The 20,677-nt window shown below is 52.3% G+C and overlaps 1 protein-coding gene and 1 pseudogene across 1 annotated transcript; both read right to left on the bottom strand.

Annotated features, from left to right (window-relative positions):
• Positions 1 to 10,711: 10,711 nt before the first annotated feature.
• LOC136519951 (uncharacterized) lies at positions 10,712 to 11,121 on the bottom strand. The gene has a single exon (XM_066513353.1). The coding sequence runs from the start codon at positions 11,036 to 11,038 to the stop codon at positions 10,712 to 10,714; it is 327 nt and encodes a 108-aa protein (XP_066369450.1). The 5' UTR covers positions 11,039 to 11,121.
• Positions 11,122 to 13,692: 2,571 nt separating this feature from the next.
• LOC136523391 (ATP-dependent 6-phosphofructokinase 2-like) lies at positions 13,693 to 19,444 on the bottom strand (annotated as a pseudogene).
• Between the last annotated feature and the right edge of the window lie 1,233 nt (positions 19,445 to 20,677).

Genomic DNA, 20,677 nt, shown 5'->3' with positions numbered 1-20,677 from the left:
TCTGCCTTCCCCTATTCAATGCAAATACAAAATCAATGCTGACAGAAAGCCGAGGGGATGCGACGGAACCGGTAGGACGCGCTCTGGTCGACAAGACGTTGCCTGGTCAAACAGGACGTTGCCCGTGCATGGCCCACCACTAATGCGTCCCGGGCGCGAGAACCAGGGCAGGTCCGCATGCAGGCGACTCTCCGCTTCCCCAGGCAGGATTGTGGAATGGCCCAACGACGGAACCTTCATCCAGAGAGAGCCCAGCGGGCCTCCTGGGCCGATCAGACGGCCCAGGTAAAACAACGAACGGACGACCGCTGAAAAGATAAGTACCCCTGTCTACTTACTTTAGGTGATAATTTCTTCACCAAGCTACCGACCCCAGCAACTACAAGGGCACGGACATTGCTCGGGGGCTGCCGAGGGTGTCTATTCGTTTGGACACCCTCTTCGCCTTTACGTTTCAAAACCGGAGGCGCGGTGTGTGGGTATAAAACTTTGAATACAACTGGATGAACCGCCAGACCCTACGCCTCGATGGCTTTGGTGTTTTTTGTTCACCAGCATAAACCGAACTCATAGTTCCCCGCACCACGAGCCTCGGCTCCCACCTTACCGAGAGGGTTTTGGAGGGGCCCCCTATAGAGCCCCTTTCGGGGGAAAGCTGTCAGGTCAACTAAATCAATCAAGCGGCTCGAATCACCGCCGAGTAACAAAAATAAAGAATAGCGATTCTTATGCAGGTTACTCCAACCTCGTCGCAAACATCAGGGCCCGAACCCCACACGGACACAGCCGGTAGGAGCTTCCCATCGCTCATATCACCAAGGTAATCCTGCTTTCGTTTCAAACTAAATCATACATTAAACTCATGCAGTTGCTGCATCCCAAACGCTTCATGTCGCGTCACGAAGTGGCAGTCGCCTCGTTCGATACAAAACGACAAATGACCAAGGTTCGAAGGCCGGCCTGCAAAGGGCTCGAGGCCTCCTCGCGTCGAACAGAGCTAGGGAGAAATAACCAAGACAAGCCCCAGTGGCCCTGCCTGACCCTGCTCAGAAACGGACAGGGGCGTCTCGACCTTTTCTTGTTCGATTCTAACCCCAAGCCAAACCCATAGAGTCTCCACCGAGGAGAGGACAGCGGGCGACCTGAGCCTATCGAATGGCTCAGGCATCTGCCGAGAGGCGGGTGAAGAAGTAGTGGAGTGCCACCTGAGGGCTCTGCCAACCCCGTCAGCAAATGATGGACCCGGATTCCACACGAACATACCCGTTAGCGAGCTCATTGAGCATGGCACTCGAGCCGTCGAGGCAAGTGTCATCAACTCAGCCCCTCTGGTTGCAGAAACCGAGGACGGGGTTACACGCGAAACATGGCCGACCCCCATCAGACCCTAACGGGGCTCGGGGGTTCGAGCCGCTCGATCCAAGATCAAAAGACCAAGGTTCGAAGGCCGACCCGCAAAAGGTCCTAGGCCACCTCACGTCGAACAAGAGCCAGGGGAGAAAAACGTGGATGTGCCTCTGCGGCCTCTGCCCTACCCGCATTGAGGCGGATAAGGTCGTCTCAACCTTCTAGTTCAAACCAGCCCATAGCCGAGCCCATAGAAACCCCATTGAGGGGGAATCTGTTGGAAGGTGGGATAGGGAACAACGGAATACCACCCAAGGGCTTTGCCAACTCCATCACAAAGCAATGGGATCAGATTCTACCCAAGCACCCCCGTTAGCGAGCTCATCAGGCACGTCATTCGAGCCACCGAGGCAAATGACACCGCCCCAATCCCTCCAAATTGTGAAGAATTGTGGACGGGACGAACGTTACGAAATAGGCCGGCCCTCGACCAAATCCCCACCACGCGCGGGGGCTCGGGGAAGGCCGAACCAGTGGTAAAGACCGAACGCACGGTCACGTAGCGATCGCCAAAGATCCTAAGTAAGGGGTACGAGCGAATACAAATGTAAGTTTGCTTCCCTCACTCTGGTCTCTAGTAACATCCAACCCCAGCAAATCGCAAGGGGTCGGATCTCACTCGGGGGCTGATCAACGTACGACTACCTCCTTTCTTTTTCGAAAAAGTCATTGCATCTGACCTCTTCCTCGCATCAAGACTGGCGGCAAGGTTCGGGGGAACAGATTGGTAAGACCACAAAAAGCCCACGCCCAGACAGCTACGGCAATTTTGCTCACCAGCACGATCAAGGTTTCCCCTAAAAACCTCAGGCCCTACGGTCTTAACAAACAGAAGGGTCGATCGCATAAATCTCTTTTTTATCACTAAAAGGGAAGAAGGTAAGATCAAACAAAACGAAATTGCGAAGCAAAATCACGAAACTATTTCCAGACACAAAAGTACCAACACTTGTTCACATATTACATATAAGTGTTTATCAAAATTATTCAACTAACTACTTCCACGAAGGGAGAACCATTCCTTTCAGACTGTTCGCCAGGTCCTGCGCAAGAGGAGCCACCACCTTCTCAATCTCATCCAGCTCGTCATCCTCATAATTAGGCGGGAAACCGAGGCTCATCACCTCCAGGTTGACCTCCCGATCATAATGAGAACGAGCAACGGTGAAGGCTTAGGTAATCCCGGCGTGAAAGGCGCTCTCCTCAAGCTGGCCCACCCGCGCCACGATACCAGCAGCATGAGTCATGAGGGAACTAGCCCCCTCCTCTCGCGCCACTTGCAGGCCGTCATAGACCGCCAGGACGGCGGAGGATAGGTGATCATACTCATCACTTTTGACCTGAAGAAGCCCCCGTGCCTCGGCGAGATTGGCGTGCAGACCGGCAGAGGCTTCCTCGGCATCCAGCCTTCGGGCCACCTTGACTCCAAGATCCGCCCGGCGTGCCTTGGCCTCCTGATGCGCTTCGTCGCGCTCTCGGACGGCCCGGTCGCACTCCTCACGGGCCGTGCTGTGCTCCGAGTGAAGTCTATCTTTGGTCCGGCGTAGCTCGTCCCACTCCCTGCGCAGCCAGTCGATCACCGTGGCATCCTGGTCCGCCTTCTGCTAAAGGGTCGTGGACTTATCCTCGGCCTTCCGCCTGAGATCCCGCTCCATCTCTAGCTTGTCCAGGACCTCGACAGCCCGCCTACTGACCTCAGCATCCTTCTGGAGTAGCTCGTCCCGCTCCTTTAGGATCCTGGCAGCCTCCTCCTCATCCTGCTTCACCCTCGCCGACAAGTCCACAAACATCCCATGGATCTCCTCCACGTCTCGGCGCGCCTCGGCCTCCCGCTACTGGGCAGCAGCAAGATGCGCGCCCACATCTCCTCACAGCCGGGCCTCCTCGGTAAGGCAATCCCATTCCACCTTCTGCTCGCGGAGGAACCGGGACTCGTCCCAACTACGAGCAACGAGGCACCAAAGAGAAGACCGGCATCAAAAAATACGAAAACACAAAGAAAGAGGAAAACAAGGAGGAAGATCAAGCGGATACCTGGCTGGTAGGAACGATGATTTCACGCAGGGCTCCTCTGGCCTGGTTCAAGGCTTCCATCATAGTCAATAGCCCAATTTCAAGACTCTCCCGCTCCATGCTCTTGGAATGATCATTGAGTGAGAAAAGAGCTCACATTGGGTCCTGAGCGGCCATCCACTAGAGCGGCGACTTGCCCCGCGCAGGGGAGCTGATGCCACCCAACAACGGGGATGGGGGTGACCCCTCCTGGTCCTCTGAACCACCGCCACGACACCCGAAGACCCACCGGCCGTGTCCTCCTCCATCCGGCCTGCCTCGGGCATCGTGACCTGGACCGCCGGTGGCGCCAATTGCACCGCCCCCTCGGACTCCACCGTGGCTATGTCCAGCTGCTCTAGGCTAGTCATGGTCGCGGTCCCCTCTGCCTAGGCCTCCGGTGATGCGGACTGCACCGCGCCCTCAGACGCCACCACGGCTGCGTCCGGCTACTCCTGGCTTGGCGCAGTCACGACCATCTCCACCGGCAATACCGAACCCTCGGCCGGCTGTGTCGCGTCTGCCACGGAAGACGCCGCCTGCTCGGCAACCACCAAGGGCAAGGACGCCACCGCGGGCGCCGTCGAGTCGGCCGACGCGGCTGCAGCATCAGCACCACCCCTACCCAAAATAGGGGTGACATCGGACACCACTGTTCGTCCTGCCTGAAGGGAAAGACTCTTCTTGGGCGCCAGCACCAGAGAGCGGCCCATCCACAAAAATCTACACAAAGGTAAGAGGTATAAGGTTAAAATAGGAAAACAAAAAGGAGGAAAAATAGAGGAGTCAGTGGCTTACTCTGGCGCCTTCGGCCGGCGGCAACGCTTTGGGGACGAACCCCTAGACCCCTGCCCCAACTCGGCTGGGCGGGACCGCTTTGAACCTGCCCCCTGCTCCCGGGCAGGGGGGCTCATCTCCCTTATCTCTTAGGGTGCGGCAGCAGAGCCACCCCTCTCTGTTAATGCCTCGGGCGGGGTGGCAGATCCACCCGCCTCCGTCATCTCGTGGGGCGCGGCAACGGAGCCGCCCCTCTCCATCAGCACCTCGGGGGCAGCGGTAGGTCCGCCTCCTCCCATCCACCGATCCTCCATCGGCACCTCGCGCGAAGCGACGGACTCTCCGGCTCCCACCGGCCCTAAGGACGGGTCAGAGGTTCGGTCCACCTCCGTCGACCTCGCGGACTCGCTTCCCTTCGTGCGGAATGGGAAGGGTCCCTGCGTGGATGGATGGGCACTTGTCAGCGTGCCCTCGTCCTCTAGGACAATCCAATCCACATCGCCAGCTACCTCGTCGTCATCGTCATCATCGTCGTCGTCGTCATCGTCACTGCTTACATCCCCTCCTCGATCCCGTGCTTCCTGTTTCCATCGCATCTCCTGCTTCTTGAGCTCCTTTGTCCTCTTGTCCCACTCGCCGTGATATGATTTGATGCCGCCAGCACCCAATCCTTCGGCATCGGGGCCGGACTGTCCTTGAAGATTAGCCTCCTCGGCTGATCCACAGACGCCCCAAAGTTAGCATCAAAGGGTCAAAAAAATCAAGTAAAAAGAGGAGCGCGGGGAAAGAAAGCTTACAAAGTCAAAAAACCCTAGTTCCAACCGCATTGGGGGATGCCCTGGCACCGGATATACATGGTCGAGGGCGGCGCCGGTGGTGTCCTTCGAAGGCTCCATCGCCTCCTTAATGCGCTGCGCCACCTCGGAGGGAGGAAGCGCTTCATCGACAAGCACCGTCCCTTCGAACGACACTCTAGGCACCATCCGGTGTAGGGGAAGCGTGTGCGCCATCAGCGGTGCCACCCTCCTCGCATGGTAGGCGCCAAAGATCCCCGACCCCTTCATGCCCCGCTCCTTCAGAGCATGGAGGGCGGCAAGAAGGTCGATGATGTGCTTCTTCTCTTTAGTCAGAACGCCCCACTGCCACGACTGCAGAGCCTCATCGATGAGGCACCCAGTGTACTTTGGCAGGGGGGCACTCACATCATCCCTGACGTAAAACCACTACGAATGCCACCCCTTGTTGGAGGTCAACAGACGCATCAACAGGTACTCCCTCGCCCGGATATGGCACAAATGAATGCTGGCACATCCCATCGGCACACTCACCTCCTTCCCCCCAACCCGCCTCTTCGACAGACTGACGGTGAAGAAGTGCCGCCACAGATCAAAGTGGGGATCGATCCCCAGGAAACCCTCACACAAGGCAACAAACACCGCCATATGTTGAACCCCGTTGGGAGTAAGATGCTGCAGCTCCACCTGGTAATAATCCAGCAGCCCCCGAAGGAATCTATGCGCGGGTACGGCAAATCCCCGCTCATGGAAGATAGAAAAGGACACAACATACCCTTTGGGCGGCATCGGCTCATCCTCCTCACCAGGCAGCAACCACTCCTCGACAGTGGATTGCGAGCGGAGAAGGCCACGGCGGACAAGGCCCTCCAAACACCGAGAGGTAGTGCCGGATCTGCCCCACAGCTCCATTGAAACATCGGGCGAAAGGTGGGCACGAGCTCAACGACAACCGCGATGCGGGCACAAGCTTAACAGCGGCTAGGACGTGGAGGCGAACCTAACGACGGTGGTGGTGCGGGCGCAGGAGGCTAGGGCAATTGGCGGCGGATGTTTCAGACGCGAAGATGTGGGGGCGGAATACGGAAGCCCGAGGGCGAACCCCGTGGTTTTATAGGGGCGACGGATGCGAGAAGGGCAACCATCTGCCTCGATCTCTAGGCCTGCCACGTGCACCGCTGTGTCACGTCGTGGGACACGCGGCCGCGATCCCTATCCTCTCCCACCGAAATCACGCTGGATGGTTCGCCTTCTCGAGCGACTAGACTCTTTTCGCACAGAGGGGATGTGGGCCAGAAAAATTTCTTCTCTGATCCGTCTGGGCCCATAATGACCAGGGGTCGACCCAACCATCTCGATGGCTGTCCCAACGAGGGATGGGCCCGCGAGAAACCAGGACTCCGGTGCACAAGCATTAGTAGGGCCTCGACTTGAAATCGGAACCCCGGCCAAATTAACCCTAGACATTTTTCCCGCAAATGGGGTACCGGGGCTCCCTTAGAACTATCCAGTTGACAAAAAACCGAATCTTGCCATCTTACCCACGAAGGGTCCGGAACACTCAACGGGCAATTCTATCCGAATCACCCGGGGGCTCAGGGGCAAGCGCACCCTCTGGCCCGAATTGACTCCGACACTACCCTCGGGCAATTCTACTCGAATCACCCAGGGGCTCGGGGGCTACACCCACCGGGTGCGCTCGCGCGCACCCTCTGGTGAATTGACTTCGACAAAATCAAAACACCCCCTGGGCGATTCTGTCTGAATCACCCGGGGGCTCGGGGGCTACTGTCGGGGACCTAATACCGGGGTACCCAAAGAGGTGGAACTAATAACCATCGAACGTTAAACACTCCCGAACGAACAAGAGCACTATTGCGCTTCTTGCCCGAACGGCGGGGGTTTGGTTCCGCCTCGCCCGACCCCCGAGGTATAAACTCCACCTCGCCCGACGCCCGTGGGCCAGCTCCGCCCCGCCCGAGGGCTTAGGGCTCTAACTCCGCATCGCCCGACCCCCGAGGGCTAGGCTCAGCCTCGCCCCACGGATAGAATCTAGGCTCTGCCTCGCCCGATGTCCGAGGACGGACCTCGCCTTGCCCGATGTCCAAAGGCTGGCTCCGCCTCGCCTGACAACCGCACCCCGCTCCCTCATGATGATAGGCACAGGGTAAGACAAGACGTTCGGGTCAACCGTGGCATCGAGGACCATGCCCTGTGCCCCTGCAGGAAAGTACCGTCAGGGCATGACAGGATGGGCGCTTAGACCCTTCCAGGCGTGGCAGAGCCTGAATAGTGTTGCAGGCGCGTGCCCTTCGCCCTACAGTGTTGTAGGCGCCGCCTTCAGCCTCCGGGCAAAGAACCCGACACGGACATACGACAACCACTACGTTCCAAGGAGGGACTACCGTCCTCTATAGTGGCAAACGAGCAGTCACTACACTATCCGCTCCCCACGGGGTCGGAGATCGACAACCCTGTCCGACAAGCCGCCCGCGGGGGTGGGACGGGACGCACCCACTTGCTAAAGGAGGCTAGGGTATGGCCTACGAATATCAGCAACCACGCCGCTCCTGACACGGTCTGCCATGTTATGCAGGGCAGGCGCGGGGAAAAAGGGAGACCCGGGTCCTTTTAAGGACCTTCTATACTCTTGGTGTTTTCCTCGTTCTCCCATCTGTAACCCCTGCTCCCCCTTGGTCTATAAAAGGGAGGGCAGGGCTCCCCACTAGGGGGACCGACTTTGGATGAACAACTCACATACAGACGAGCTCATTGAGAGTTCAGTTCCACATCACGCACACAGCCAAGCCGCCACCAGGCTCTTGGCACCCTTTCGACCCTTCCATCAGAGACCAGGGACTAGTCCCCCTCTCGACCGTTTGTACCCCCTACTATGAACCTTTTTCGGTGCTAATAACACGAGCCGCAACATACTGGACGTAGGGACATTCAGCCCGAACCAGTATAAACCTTGTGTCCTTTAGCGCACCATCCGGGCCTAACGCGCATCAATTATAAATTTACTAGCCGGTGCTTGTTCGAAACACCGACACTAAGTGTACATGTTTTTATGCCACTCTACTAGATGACAATGAAGCGTTTGCTGCTTTGGATTTGAACTTGCCACCGGAAGATGAGGAATGGTGTTCTTATGTTCTTACTAGAATATTGACCTTAGGTTCTTCCAAGAGCAAGATTCATAAAATAATGTTTTTATGTGTGACTGCTGGACCAAGATTCGATGAAGGGAGAGTGTGTATTTTTAACAGAAAGATAGGATGCTTTCCTCTAGTTACTTTTGAGCATGCTAAGAGTAGTGTTAACTGGCCAGCTGGGACAATTGAAGTGAAGCCGATAGCAACAATTACAAGAGATGTAATTAGAGAATTCATGATTTCTAGTGTTCTTCCTGCTATTCGAGCTAGATGGCCACGAGCTAGATGGCCACTAGAAGATGTCGACAAGCCTATCTACATTCTGCAAGATAATGCACCTTCTCATATTAGAGTAGAACATGATGATCCACGGTTCCTTGAAGCTGGTAAAGAAGATGGTTTTGACATTAGGGTCATTTTTCAACCATCAAATTCACCAAATTTTTGATATCGTAGATCTAGGCATATCTCGTGCTATCCAAGCTATTGAAATTAAGAAAGATGCAAAAAGCGTTGATGGCCTTATTCTGAGCGTTCAACAGGTACACTCTCTACAAGTACATTTTCTTTTCTAGTTTCAACTCAGTCTAATTTCACCAGTAGTAGTATATCATTATAACTGAATTTAATTTCATGAACAGGCCTTTCAAAATTTCAATATTATTCTCTCGTTGGTAGCTGACGCTTTGGAGAAGATTGGTTCATGGAGGAACAACTAGACCTCGGATTAGTAGTTGCACAATTAGACTTCTTTGGTATTTAGGCAAATATGGATGTATGCATGAGACATTTAATCTTGATCGAACAAATAGTACACTCTATCTTTGCATCTCCTTTCTTTTTCATGTGCGCACCCCGCATTGCTACTGTTCCCTTGCTGAGGAGCCATGGCCATGGACGACTCATCCTCTGGCTCCGAGAGCCCACCTCCTCGTCCTCCTTGGAGGCTCCTGCGTCTCCGACCGCATCATCCTCCGACTCCTCCGTCGTGGCCAGCGACGTCCTACGGCGCAGCTCGACGGACTCCGGCGGCACGACGTCCTGCGGCGCAGATCGACGGACCGCCATGACGTCCTCCACCGCGACGTCCTGCGGTGCGATGGTCTCCATACGTCGCTTCGTGGCCTCCATGCGCAGTGCGAGCGAGCTCTCTCTCTCCATAGAGACAAGCGATGGACTCTCTCTCTGATGCGCAGCGCGAGCGAAGCAAGGGACGATGGCAAGCGAGGAGGCGCAATTAAATGTATCCTCGGGACTGGGCGACGCCGTGACGGGCCAGGATACGAAATAGTGGGCGTAATCCCGTCCAAAACTCTCTCCATGCGCCCAAAACGACTTCATTAGTGAAAACCACTCCACCCTTAAAACGATCGTTTGGCTGTGGCTTGTCGTAAACGATCGTAAATTTCCAGCCGGAACAGTATTTTTCTCTCACACAAACCAGCCAGCAGTACTTCTTCACGAACCAGCAATGAAACGAATCAGCAACCGAACAGGCTGCATGATTTCTAAGTACGGAGGGAGTACTTTTTATACTGCAGGCTGCTGGATCACCAAGAGCACCCACATGCCAAATGTCCGTGCATACATGGCACACCGCACACCCAGGCGCCCCTACTGGTTATATTAGAGGAAAAAGAAATTAGAAGAATTTTAAAAGGACTTACAAAGATAAAATTAAAGTACAAAAAAAGAGGGAACAATTAAAGCTTTCCATATGCGTATTATTCTTCCTCTTCAAGATATTCCTAAAGCTGAATGGCTCCTTTAAGAGCAACAGAAAAACACTTTATGTTTGCATTGGCACGAGATTTTCCAAAGCCATTTGAATGCAGAATGAATATAGTATGTTCGTCGAAATTTGGTTTATGCTGATGCTTATGCTGATTTTTTGTGAGAGGAAAACACTGTTCGTTCGTTGAAAAGTACTGCTGAAGTAGTTCAAGCGAACAGGATAACTATGTTCAAGTCATGTCCTTGAGATATATATATACACAAGAACCATTGGTGTGTCATCTTCATTGCGCTTTTCAGACACGATGGTGTGGCATCCCATGTGGGACGAGGACGAAGTTAAATGGGAAAAAAAAGTTTTGAGGACGGAAACACACTTCAATGGTTCATAGATGAAAGTTTAAGGATGAAAATGGCCACTTTGAAGACTAAAACAGTTCTTTTAAAAGTTTAGAACGAAATTGAATATTAAACAATAGTTAAGGGACTAAAATGACTATTCCGCCAAAAAGAAATCAAGCGCTAATGTAACCTTCAACGGCTTTATAAAGCCTATAAGGTTTAAGGTCATTTGGCGGTCACGTTCAAAGGATACCTGCTACATAAGCCGCTCTGTTTTATTAAAGCCAATCAGCTACTGCACATATATATGCACAAAAGTGAAAAATTAGCTAAGTACTTTTTACACAGGCTGATGGAGCCGCCGAGCCGAGAGCCCTGAACTGCTAGTCCGTGCATGTCTTCAGGCCTGCACGTACAGAGCAACGAAACCGCCGACGGTGGTGGCTATGGCTAACCCCAGACGACGGCTGCCGCAGCAGCCGAAGGCATGGCCGCCGCCACCTTCCAGGCGAATGAGAGCGTGAGCAGCGTGGTGAGCGGCCACACGGCGCGCCTCGCCCGCTCCCTGGCCGGCGACCCTGGCGCCGCCCGCTCGTAGGCGCGGAGGCAAACGAACAGAAGGAGCAGGGTGAGGTACGACCCCGCGACGAAGAGGATGGAGGCCGCGTCGCCCCTGGCGCGGTACATGGCGAGGCCCGAGTTGACGGTGAGCACTCCGAGGCCCGCGCCGGCGATCAGGGTCTGCCCGCGATTCCTCCAGTGATTGTTGTCCGCCATGGCTAGTGCCTAGTGGGCAGTGGCCGGTATCAGTGTAGCAGTGTGTGATCAAGCCTGAAGCCGGTAGGCAGGTAACCAGAGAGCTTGCGGAGCGTGCTTTGGTGTGTGGTGTGGAGTATGATCTGTTTGGAGTTTTTATACAGGGGCTATAAGATTACTATATCGGTGGGCTACTATAATGTATAATTTCGTTAAGGCTGTGTTTAGTTCCCAAAATTTTTTTCAAAAAGTGTTATAGTAACCATTACATCGAATCTTACGATACGTGCATGTAGCATTAAATATAGAAAAAAAACTAATTACACAGTTTGGTTGCAAATCGCGAGACGAACGTTTTGAGTCTAATTAGTCCATGATTGAACACTAATTGTCAAATAAAAATAAAAGTAATACAGTAGTCAAATTTCTAAATTTCACGAACTAAACGCCGCCTAAGATTGACGTGTCGATTGTAGGTAGCTAGGAGAGCGTCGCAACTAGCAAAATCCGCTGCGCTCGCAGATTTGTTTTTATAGGCGAAGACTCGCAGGGAGTCGTAGGTGTAGTACATGCTCTGGTCTGGATAGGACCCCAGGGCTCCGGCCCGACGGTCACGTCGTCAGGTGAAATTTCAGGGAAATTGCGGGGGTTGTTGGTGAGGGATGACATTTGGCTTGCCCTGCGCTCGTTCCTTGACTCCGCCGTGGACCATGAATCACCGACCGCGAGTCCCACCACAGGCAATAATGCAAGGAACAACACGGGTGCCGAGCCGGTGTCCGGCCGTGACTAACGACAGTGAGCAATGAAGACTAGTTGCACTGTGCATACAACTCAATTCATAGACCCCAAAGGGGTGTTTGGATACACGGATACGCCACATCACATGTTTAGATACTAATTAGAAGAAGTAAACATTAGCTAATTATAAAACTAATTGTACAGATGGAAACTAATTTGCGTGATGAATCTACTAAGCCTAATTAATCCATCATTAACACATGTCTAGTAAATTACTCTCGATCTGTGCAATTAGTTTTGTAATTGATCGATGTTTAATATTCTAAACTAGGAACATGCACATGCGTTGCAACGGAGAAAATTAATATCACGATAATTTAGATTTAAATGTGTGTTGCACCGGAAAAAATGATTATACCTATGGGTTGCAACCAAATCAAGTAAACTATGATATCATATTTTCTAGTCTTGAGAGTGCTCCTGCAATTGTTCAACAATCCTCTTTGTGGTATGGTGCAGCGTTGCCTTGGAGCCATGCAGAGCCACAACCATGCTCAGCAAATTGAAATGAATCGCACAAATAACTTTAGATTAAATAAACCGTGCCTCACACATTTACGTAAATTTTATAACTTTGGCTGATATCATAATGGACAAGGACACCAACAAAACTGCAAAGTATCCAATAATATGTTTCCTTGTAGTTAACCTTTTTCCAGTGATTTCTTGCTTGACGAGTTGTTCATCAGAAGGATCCCCGTCAGTTCTGTCTTGCTGGACGACGTTGCTTGTTGATGCCGGCCTGTCCGTGCATGTGAACAACACTGTCCTGGAACGTGCGCAGGCTGTGACGAGGGACAACAGAACCTGGTATATTAGCACATATATATTATTTATCCAATCTAAAATTTCCTTTTAAAAAATAAGAAGCATATGAATAGTGTGAAAAGAACGTAAAATTTTGCCGATTCACCATAGTACTCCAGATTCTGATACCATGACCTGATTTGTATATACGCTAAAACATCTTTATCCAAAATCCACACAAGGAGAAGCATAAAATGAGAGAAATTAAGGCATATGTTTATTCACGTGATATTTTTCACAGTAAAAGGCATAATGAACGGTTGTATTTCTGATAATAAGATTAGAAGTTTTAGTATTTATCTTTCTGGCTCCCGTTTGATTATGGTTGATACATAATTCATCTCTAAAATAAAAGTAGCATCCATTAAACTGACTAACTGAGGTGTTACACTCGACAAAGCATTTGTCGAGTGTTTTTTGGGCTTTGCCGAGTGCCTGTGGCACATGGCAAAGCCACCGTTTCCGGTAGTGAATGCTCTAAAAAGTCAATAAAGTCAATGGGTAGTGCATCACTTGTTAAAAAGTAAGGGCTCTGAAGACACGAGGGGACACCTTGTTCCCCTTTTCAGATGGTAGGATAGCCATCTGAAACCACCAAAAACATGATTTTAGTGAAACAATGGGCATTGCCTTTCATGATCCATCATTTATGGTTTCAGCAAATCAGTACCACTGTGTAGACAAGCACATATATTTATTCTACTTCTGTAATAGTTCAACAATCCAGACAGGGTACTGGCCACACCATTCTAGCTTATTGTTTTTGCTAAACTTTATATTAGGAATTAGAATCAAGAAGAATGTGCCTTGCAATAAGAATGGCCGTTATTCATCTTACAAAAATGTAGAAACCTGAAGGTTTTGTGGTGTCAAAATCGTAACTGTGCTCATACAAGGCTCCAAGAAAACAGCCTATAAATGCAAGAGGGATGCAAAGGAATTAGAGAAATGTCCTGCTGACCATTAGTACCATATGGCACCATACGACAAGGAGGCTCCAACGCTAGACCTCAAGGTGCCACGGGCGCCATGATCCTGCTAGCCTGTAACTGGAGGGGCTCTGCAGCTCAAAGATGCTGCATTGATTGGAAATCACATAGCCTTGTCAAGGCCAGTAAGGGCTTGCACCTCCGTGCTCTGGATGAACTGATGAAGTCGGGCTGGTTCGTGACGGACCTGACCCAAGCCCAGTTGTAGTCCTTGGTGTCGACGTGGTTGCGCGCCTCGGTGACCTCCACCGCGGGGATGTAGCCATTGCTGCCATTGTCCGTTGATCGGCCCCGGCACGAAACCCGTGTACCCCGCCATGGCGCCGTGGATCGCCGAATGTGCCAGCAGCGTGCAGTACAGGTTGTCGGCCACGTTGGCCACCACGGCACTGACCATGTACGCGGGGTCGATGTACTTCAACGTGAGCAACTCCCCGGCGTGCTCCTCCACCTACCACGCCCCCAGCTCGGCCTTGAGCCACGCGCCCACGTCTAGGAACACTGGTTGCCGGACTCGTCGTACTGCTGCTGCTGTGGGTCGGGTCTCAGAATGAAGCGCTGCCCAGCCCCTTCGGCGATGACGACCATGGCGTGGCCTTTCTCGAGGCCGTGCGATACAGGAACTCGAACAGTCTGCCAGCGCCGTAGAGGTAGAAGTCCTCCTCGGGATGAGGCAGCAGTCGACGACGCGGTTTCTGAGCGTGGTGTGCAGCGCGATGTGGCCCGCGCTCCGACCCATTAGCTTCACGAGCCCCACGCATTTCGCTGCGCCCGAATTTTTTACTATTTGACACTTTTTCGAAAGTTTCTCTCAAATAGATTTCTGGCGGAAAAAATTCCAGAAATATACCCTTGGCTCGGCGCCAGAGTGACTGGCGCCGAGCTGGGCGCCACGGTCACTGGCGCCGAGGTCCTGGGCACGGGAAAATGGCCTGCCAGGGGCTCGGCGCCGAGCTCGGCGCCAGTCACTCTGGCGCCGAGCCCCCTAAATATCTACCGGCCAGTCCTTCTTCCCCATCTCGCCCTAGCCGACCCTGCCCGCGCCGTCGCCGCTCCACCGCCGCACCCGCGCCCACGCCCGCCCGCGCCCGCGCCACGCCGCGCCGCGCGCGCTCGCCCGCGCCGAGCCCGCGCCGCGCCTGCCCGCCCACCCGCGCCGCCGCCTCCGCTCCCTCACCCAAGCCCACACCGCGCCGCCGTGCCCTCGCGCTGTTGCCCGTTGGTTGGCTGCAGCGCCGAGCCGCCACGCCCTCCACCGCCGACCTCGCCTTTGTCTCCACCGGCGGCCTCGGCCTCGCCCCGCCTTGCCCCCTCCACCGCCGGCCTCGCCCAGCCTTGCCGACGTCCACCGCCGCCCTCGCCTCGCCCCGCCTCCCGCGCCCGTCGAGCCGGTCTCGCCGCGCGGAGCGCCGGGCACCCCGCGACTGCCGCGCGCCACCTCTGTCGTTGGCCGCGCCACCGTAGGCCCGGATCTTCGCCTTGACCTACGCCCATCGCCCGTCGACCCGGTAAGGTAAAAAATATGAATATGCAATGTACCTATTTAGTTGGTGTTTGTTATTTACTAGTTATACTGTGATGACTTAGTTAGTTGATTTAGTGAGATATATATGTAGATAGATAGAAATATAGATACATTAGTAAATATATATAGTTAGATAGCTACTTAGATATGTAGTTATATTTGTAGTTAACTACATATGATCTTGCTATTTAGTGAGTACACTATAAATATATACGCAGTTATTATCATGATTACTTAGTTTGTAGTTAGAAAGTACTTGTTAGGTACTATCTATCGTCTAATTTGGACTAAAGGACATGTGTTTCGTTACGTTTTTGAAATAGATGGACAACCTAGTGACCATATATCATGGAGGCATGGTTGAAAGCGATCGTTATGGATATGTTGAGTTTCTTGACATGCAAAGCGTGCCTGTGCTATTCAATGATAGGCCTTCATTTAGTGATATGGTTGCAAGGGCTCGGGAGGAGCTGCATTGCTTTGGAGATGATGATATTGCAGTTGATGGTGTACTGCACCTAGGTTGTCCTCCGAACATCTTCAGGCGAATGATCTCAATTGGTTGTGCGGATCAGTGGGACAACTATGTGAGATCGGCTATGAAGAGCCAGCTGCAATGTTTGGACGTGGTTGTTCGTCGGGTGTTAGTTGATCCAATCCCTCATGGGTTTACCCCAGCAATGGGTCATCCGGCACACATCGACCCTCCTATTCCGAAACCTTACCTGCATGTGCAGATTGCGCCTACGGTTCCTGATGCTCAATCTGCCCCCAATGCGTTATTTGGAGATGATTGTCATACTCATGTTTTCGTGGTAGATCCTCCTTATGAGATCCCTTTGACACAGAATCATCCGAGTAAGTGTCTTAACCGTATGGTTTTTGGGAGCTTATCCCGTTCCTTACATCTATTTCTTTCATTCTTTCCTCATTTCTATAATGACGTTGTAGGAGACATTCCTGAGAATATGGATGTGCCCCATGTTGCTGTGCAAGTGCACTTTTCAGATGGATTTCGTGGCTCCAATAATGTTGAAATTATGAATGATTCGGAGCCATATGAGATGGCTAGGGCTCTTGATTCTGATGATGATCGTCCTGATGGCTAGGAGCCATAATGTTGAAATTATGAATGATTCAGAGCCATATGAGATGGCTAGGAGCCATAATGTTGAAATTATGAATGATTCGGAGCCATATGAGCTGACGGAGAGTGATGTTGAGATGATGAGGCGTATCTTTCCCGACCGCCGTGATCCTAGAGTTCATGAGTTTAGTGATCTTGCTCATTCTGATCTGGCGTTTGTAGAAGGACGTGATGATGAGCTCCTAGAAGCTCCTGAGGCCGGTCCTAACATGGTAATTGAGGAGGGGAGGGTGTTCAGTGACCTCCCTGCTTTGAAGAGGTGGTTGTAGGCTTTTGCAGTGATACGAAAGAGGCCTTACAGGGTATTGCATTCATATGTGGAGCGCCGTTACACAGTTGTGTGTGACAAGGAACGGTGCCCATGGAGGGTTTGTGCAAGGAAGCAACAGGTGACCAGAAAATGGAAGATCACAAAAGTTGTTGGGCCACACAATTGTGCTGACCATGAGCTGACACTGAGGCATCGGCAGTTGACATCTACCCTCATTGCCAAGCGGTTGATGGGAATTTTGCAGTGAGAACCCAACATGAAGGTGAGAACAATTATCAGGACCGTTGAGGCGTTGTATGGAGGATATGTGATAACTTATGGTAAAGCATGGAAGGCTAAGCAGCGAGCGTGGAATATGATATATGGGGACTGGGAGGATGGGTATGAGCAGCTGCCAGTTCTTTTCAATGCAATCAAAGCGATGAATCCAGGCATGCATTATGAGTACATCCCAAAACCTAATGCATGGAAGGATGGGAGGCAGATATTTTTCCGTGCCTTCTGGTGCTTTCCTCAGTGTGTCGAGGCCTTTAGGCACTGTCGTCCCGTCTTCTCCATTGATGGTACGTTCTTGATTGGCAAATACCAGGGCACACTTCTTATAGCCATATCCTGTGACCCGAACAACAAGTTGGTTCCTTTGGCATTTGCTTTGGTTGAGAAGGAGAACAATGACAGTTGGGGATGGTTCTTGAGGCTAGTCCGAATACATGTGGTTGGCCCTAGCAGGGAGGTTGGCGTCATATCTGATAGGCATCAGGGCATACTTAATGCCGTGCGAGAGCAGTTAGAGGGGTATGCACCTTTGCACCATCGTTGGTGTACTCGACACCTTGCCGAGAATCTACTACCGAAGGACTGTGTCAAGAAAAACTTTGATCTGTTCCAGGAGGCTGCTCGACAGCTTGAGGACAAGTACTTTAGGGAAAAGTTGGAGCAGGTCAGAACCACATCAAATGCAGAAGGTAGACAATGGCTCACAGGTTTGATGAGGGATTTAGAGAAATGGACGAGAGCTCATGACGACGGTGGCTGGAGGTACGAGTTTCAGTGCAGCAACATGGCAGAGTCATTCAATAAGTTGCTATTGGGGATACGTGGTATGCCCGTGAATGCAATTGTTCAATTCACCTTCTATAAGCTTGTTGCCTGATTCAACGATAGACACGCCCATGCATTGCAGTTGAGGAGTGATGGAGAGATATGGGCTCCGAAACCAAAGGCACACCTAGAGAAGGCAAGAGAAAGGGCTGGCACACATGAGGTTGCATGCTTTGACCACGCCATAGGGACTTATCAGGTCGAGCATAGGGGCGGTACAACGTCCGACGGCGAGGTCCGAGAGTCGAGGATACATGTGGTTGTCCTCCAAGATTTCAAGTGCACTTGTGGTAAACCAAGGCAATACCACTTTGTATGTTCGCATTTGGTGGCAGCATCTAGGCATCGCAACTATAATATCGAGAGGAGGATACCTCACGAGTTCAGTGTCAACACGCTTGTGAACACATGGAGCCCTCGCTTCGTGCCTTTATGGGACCCTGGAGAGTGGCCTCCATATGATGGGCCGAAGTACATTGCGGATCCAGCTTACCGTTGGAACAAGCGTGGATCAAGGCAGAGGACGAGGCATAGGATGGTTATGGATCAGATGCCCGGAAGAACTAGGCGTGGGAGAGGAACTCCTTTTGTTACTGATCCCGAGCAGTACGAGTGCGGCAAGTGCGGTAGACTTGGCCACAACTCACGAAGTTGCCATTGGCAGATTAGTGAGGTAGGACTATTGGTTTATAGTATTATTTTATATTTGTCGTATCATATATTTAACTATGCATGTCTCAATTTATGCTTGTATTTGTGTCAATTACCTATACATTTATAAGTTCATGTTTCATTGTACATTGCAATTCTAATTCATTCACTTTTTTTGTAGGATGGAGCAATTCCACCTGCTCGACCCGACGTATGAGGAGACCCACCGAGGACGTCTCGTTGCGCTGGGGCAGGTAATAATCTATAAGTTTTATTCGTACAAGTGTTCGTGAAGTAACATGTGACTATGTTATATTCGATGCAGGACCTTCCGCACCTTCGTTCTAGGACCCACAGTGGGTTCTTGGACATTCGGTACGACGATAGGTACACTCCTTTCCTGCAAAGAGCTGGCCTGGATGTCATCTCCTTTCAGGTTCGTCGTGGGTTGCCCAAGTTCAACTCAGCGGCGATAACTGTGTTGGTAGACAGGTATTAAAGTGAATCATTGCCTCCATTCATGGCCATTTGTTCATGCGATTGACTTTTTGACAAGTAATCTTGCTTGGTCTTAAATATAGGCGCGGGCGGGCGTGGGCGCGGGCGCGGCGGTGGAGCGGCGACGGCGCGGGCAGGGTCGGCTAGGGCGAGATGGGGAAGAAGGACTGGCCGGTAGATATTTAGGGGGCTCGGCGCTAGAGTGACTGGCGCCGAGCTCGGCGCCAAGATCTACGGCGCCGAGCTCGGCGCTAGTCACTCTGGCGCCGAGCCCCTGGTAGGCCATTTCCCCATGTCCAGGACCTCGGCGCCTGTGACCGTGGCGCCGAGCTCGGCGCCAGTCACTCTGGCGCCGAGCCAAGGGTCCATTTCTAGAATTCTTTCCGCCAGGGGTCTATTTGAGAGAAACTTTTGGAAAAAGGGCCAAATAGTAAAAAATTTGGTCGCTGCGCTCTTGGCCTCCACGTGCGTCGTGGCGCTGGCCTGCTGCGCCGTCTCCATCGTCGAGTGGAACTAGAAGGAGCGGTCAATGATGCCCACGTCGTTGTCCACTGTCTGCGGCCTGCGCGACGCCAGCGACGCTCATGGGGAAGTCACGCCGCTGCACCTCCTCGAAGATCTTCACCAGTCCTCGCATCGCGTGACGTCGTCATCCATGGCGTACACTTGGTTGAAACCCCGCCCAGCGGCGGACCCAGGAAATATTTCAGGGGGCTGAACAACACTGTTGTTCGATCTTAAGTCTCAGTCCCCCTACACTATAGAACTTTGCCTAAAAAATCATGGGAGCTCCACAGGGGTTTCACTGCTCCGAGATGGGTAGGGGGGCTTGAGCCCCCGCCCCACCGTTGTGTCCGCCCCTGCCCCCGCCCGTCGATGTCATCCATGATCCTATTGAGGTCGAACCCCACGGAAACCCTAGGCATGGCCACTCATTCACGCACCGCCGTGGCTAGGAGAGCCGCTCCTGTACGGTGCCGGGAGGATCAATCCGCAGCTAGTGATGACAGAGCCACGGAAGTGGTCTCGGTCGTGGGCATGGTCATGGGTGTAGGCACGAGGTGGATGGGCAATGGCGGTAGTCTGGATCGTGGTTGGGGGCAGGGGCAGCCCATGGAAATCAGAGTGATGATTTGGGATAGCCTTCCTAATCGACATGGCGCAACGATGCCCTGGAGATCTTTTAGCATGGTGATTGCGCGTCACATAGGGGGGTGGGGCCACTGCATGCGCAGCTGATGGAAGGCAAGCCGGACGAGCAACCGAGTGAGCGATTTTTCACACGATGGTGAATGATTCCCTCGGCTTTGGTGTCGCACCTGTGGATAGAATAGTTATGAATGTTTTAGTTGTAGAGACTAGTGTCAAACATCCGATGGGCTGGAACCAAAGGTGCCTCGAGCCTACGTTGTCAATTTGTCGTTGCCATTGTCACTGGTCAAGATCATGGGACAAGCTTTGCTGCAGTGCTTGATTGACCGCTGGATAAGATTCCATGTGCCCATGTCGCTTTCATGAGGACACAAGGCAAAGCATCCGATAGCACTTTTTTCCCAGGTACAGTATAGGTGATGTAGACAAGGTCCGATCTTCTGATAGGTATGATAGCATCGATTGGTGGAGACTCGATGTTCACGATCTAGGCTTCGAACCAAGACTGGTTTGGACCCTCGCAACTATTACACCACTGCTTCATTGGTTATCAACCACATGAACACGATTGACCTCGCCGAGAAGGCTTTCCTGCAAACGAATCGAGAACACAAGCAAGAACGGGATGAACGCAATCTGAAATTGTAAATAAATATAAGGCTTATGATAACGAGAAGGAGTTCAGGTCTTTATTCGAAACGACTAATCGCCACAGGCG

This window comes from Miscanthus floridulus, chromosome 18 (assembly GCF_019320115.1).
Source record: "Miscanthus floridulus cultivar M001 chromosome 18, ASM1932011v1, whole genome shotgun sequence".
NCBI classification, from domain to species: Eukaryota; Viridiplantae; Streptophyta; class Magnoliopsida; order Poales; family Poaceae; genus Miscanthus; species Miscanthus floridulus.
The sequence above is the reverse complement of the archived record's forward strand: the minus strand, read 5'-3'. Positions and strand labels throughout refer to the sequence as shown.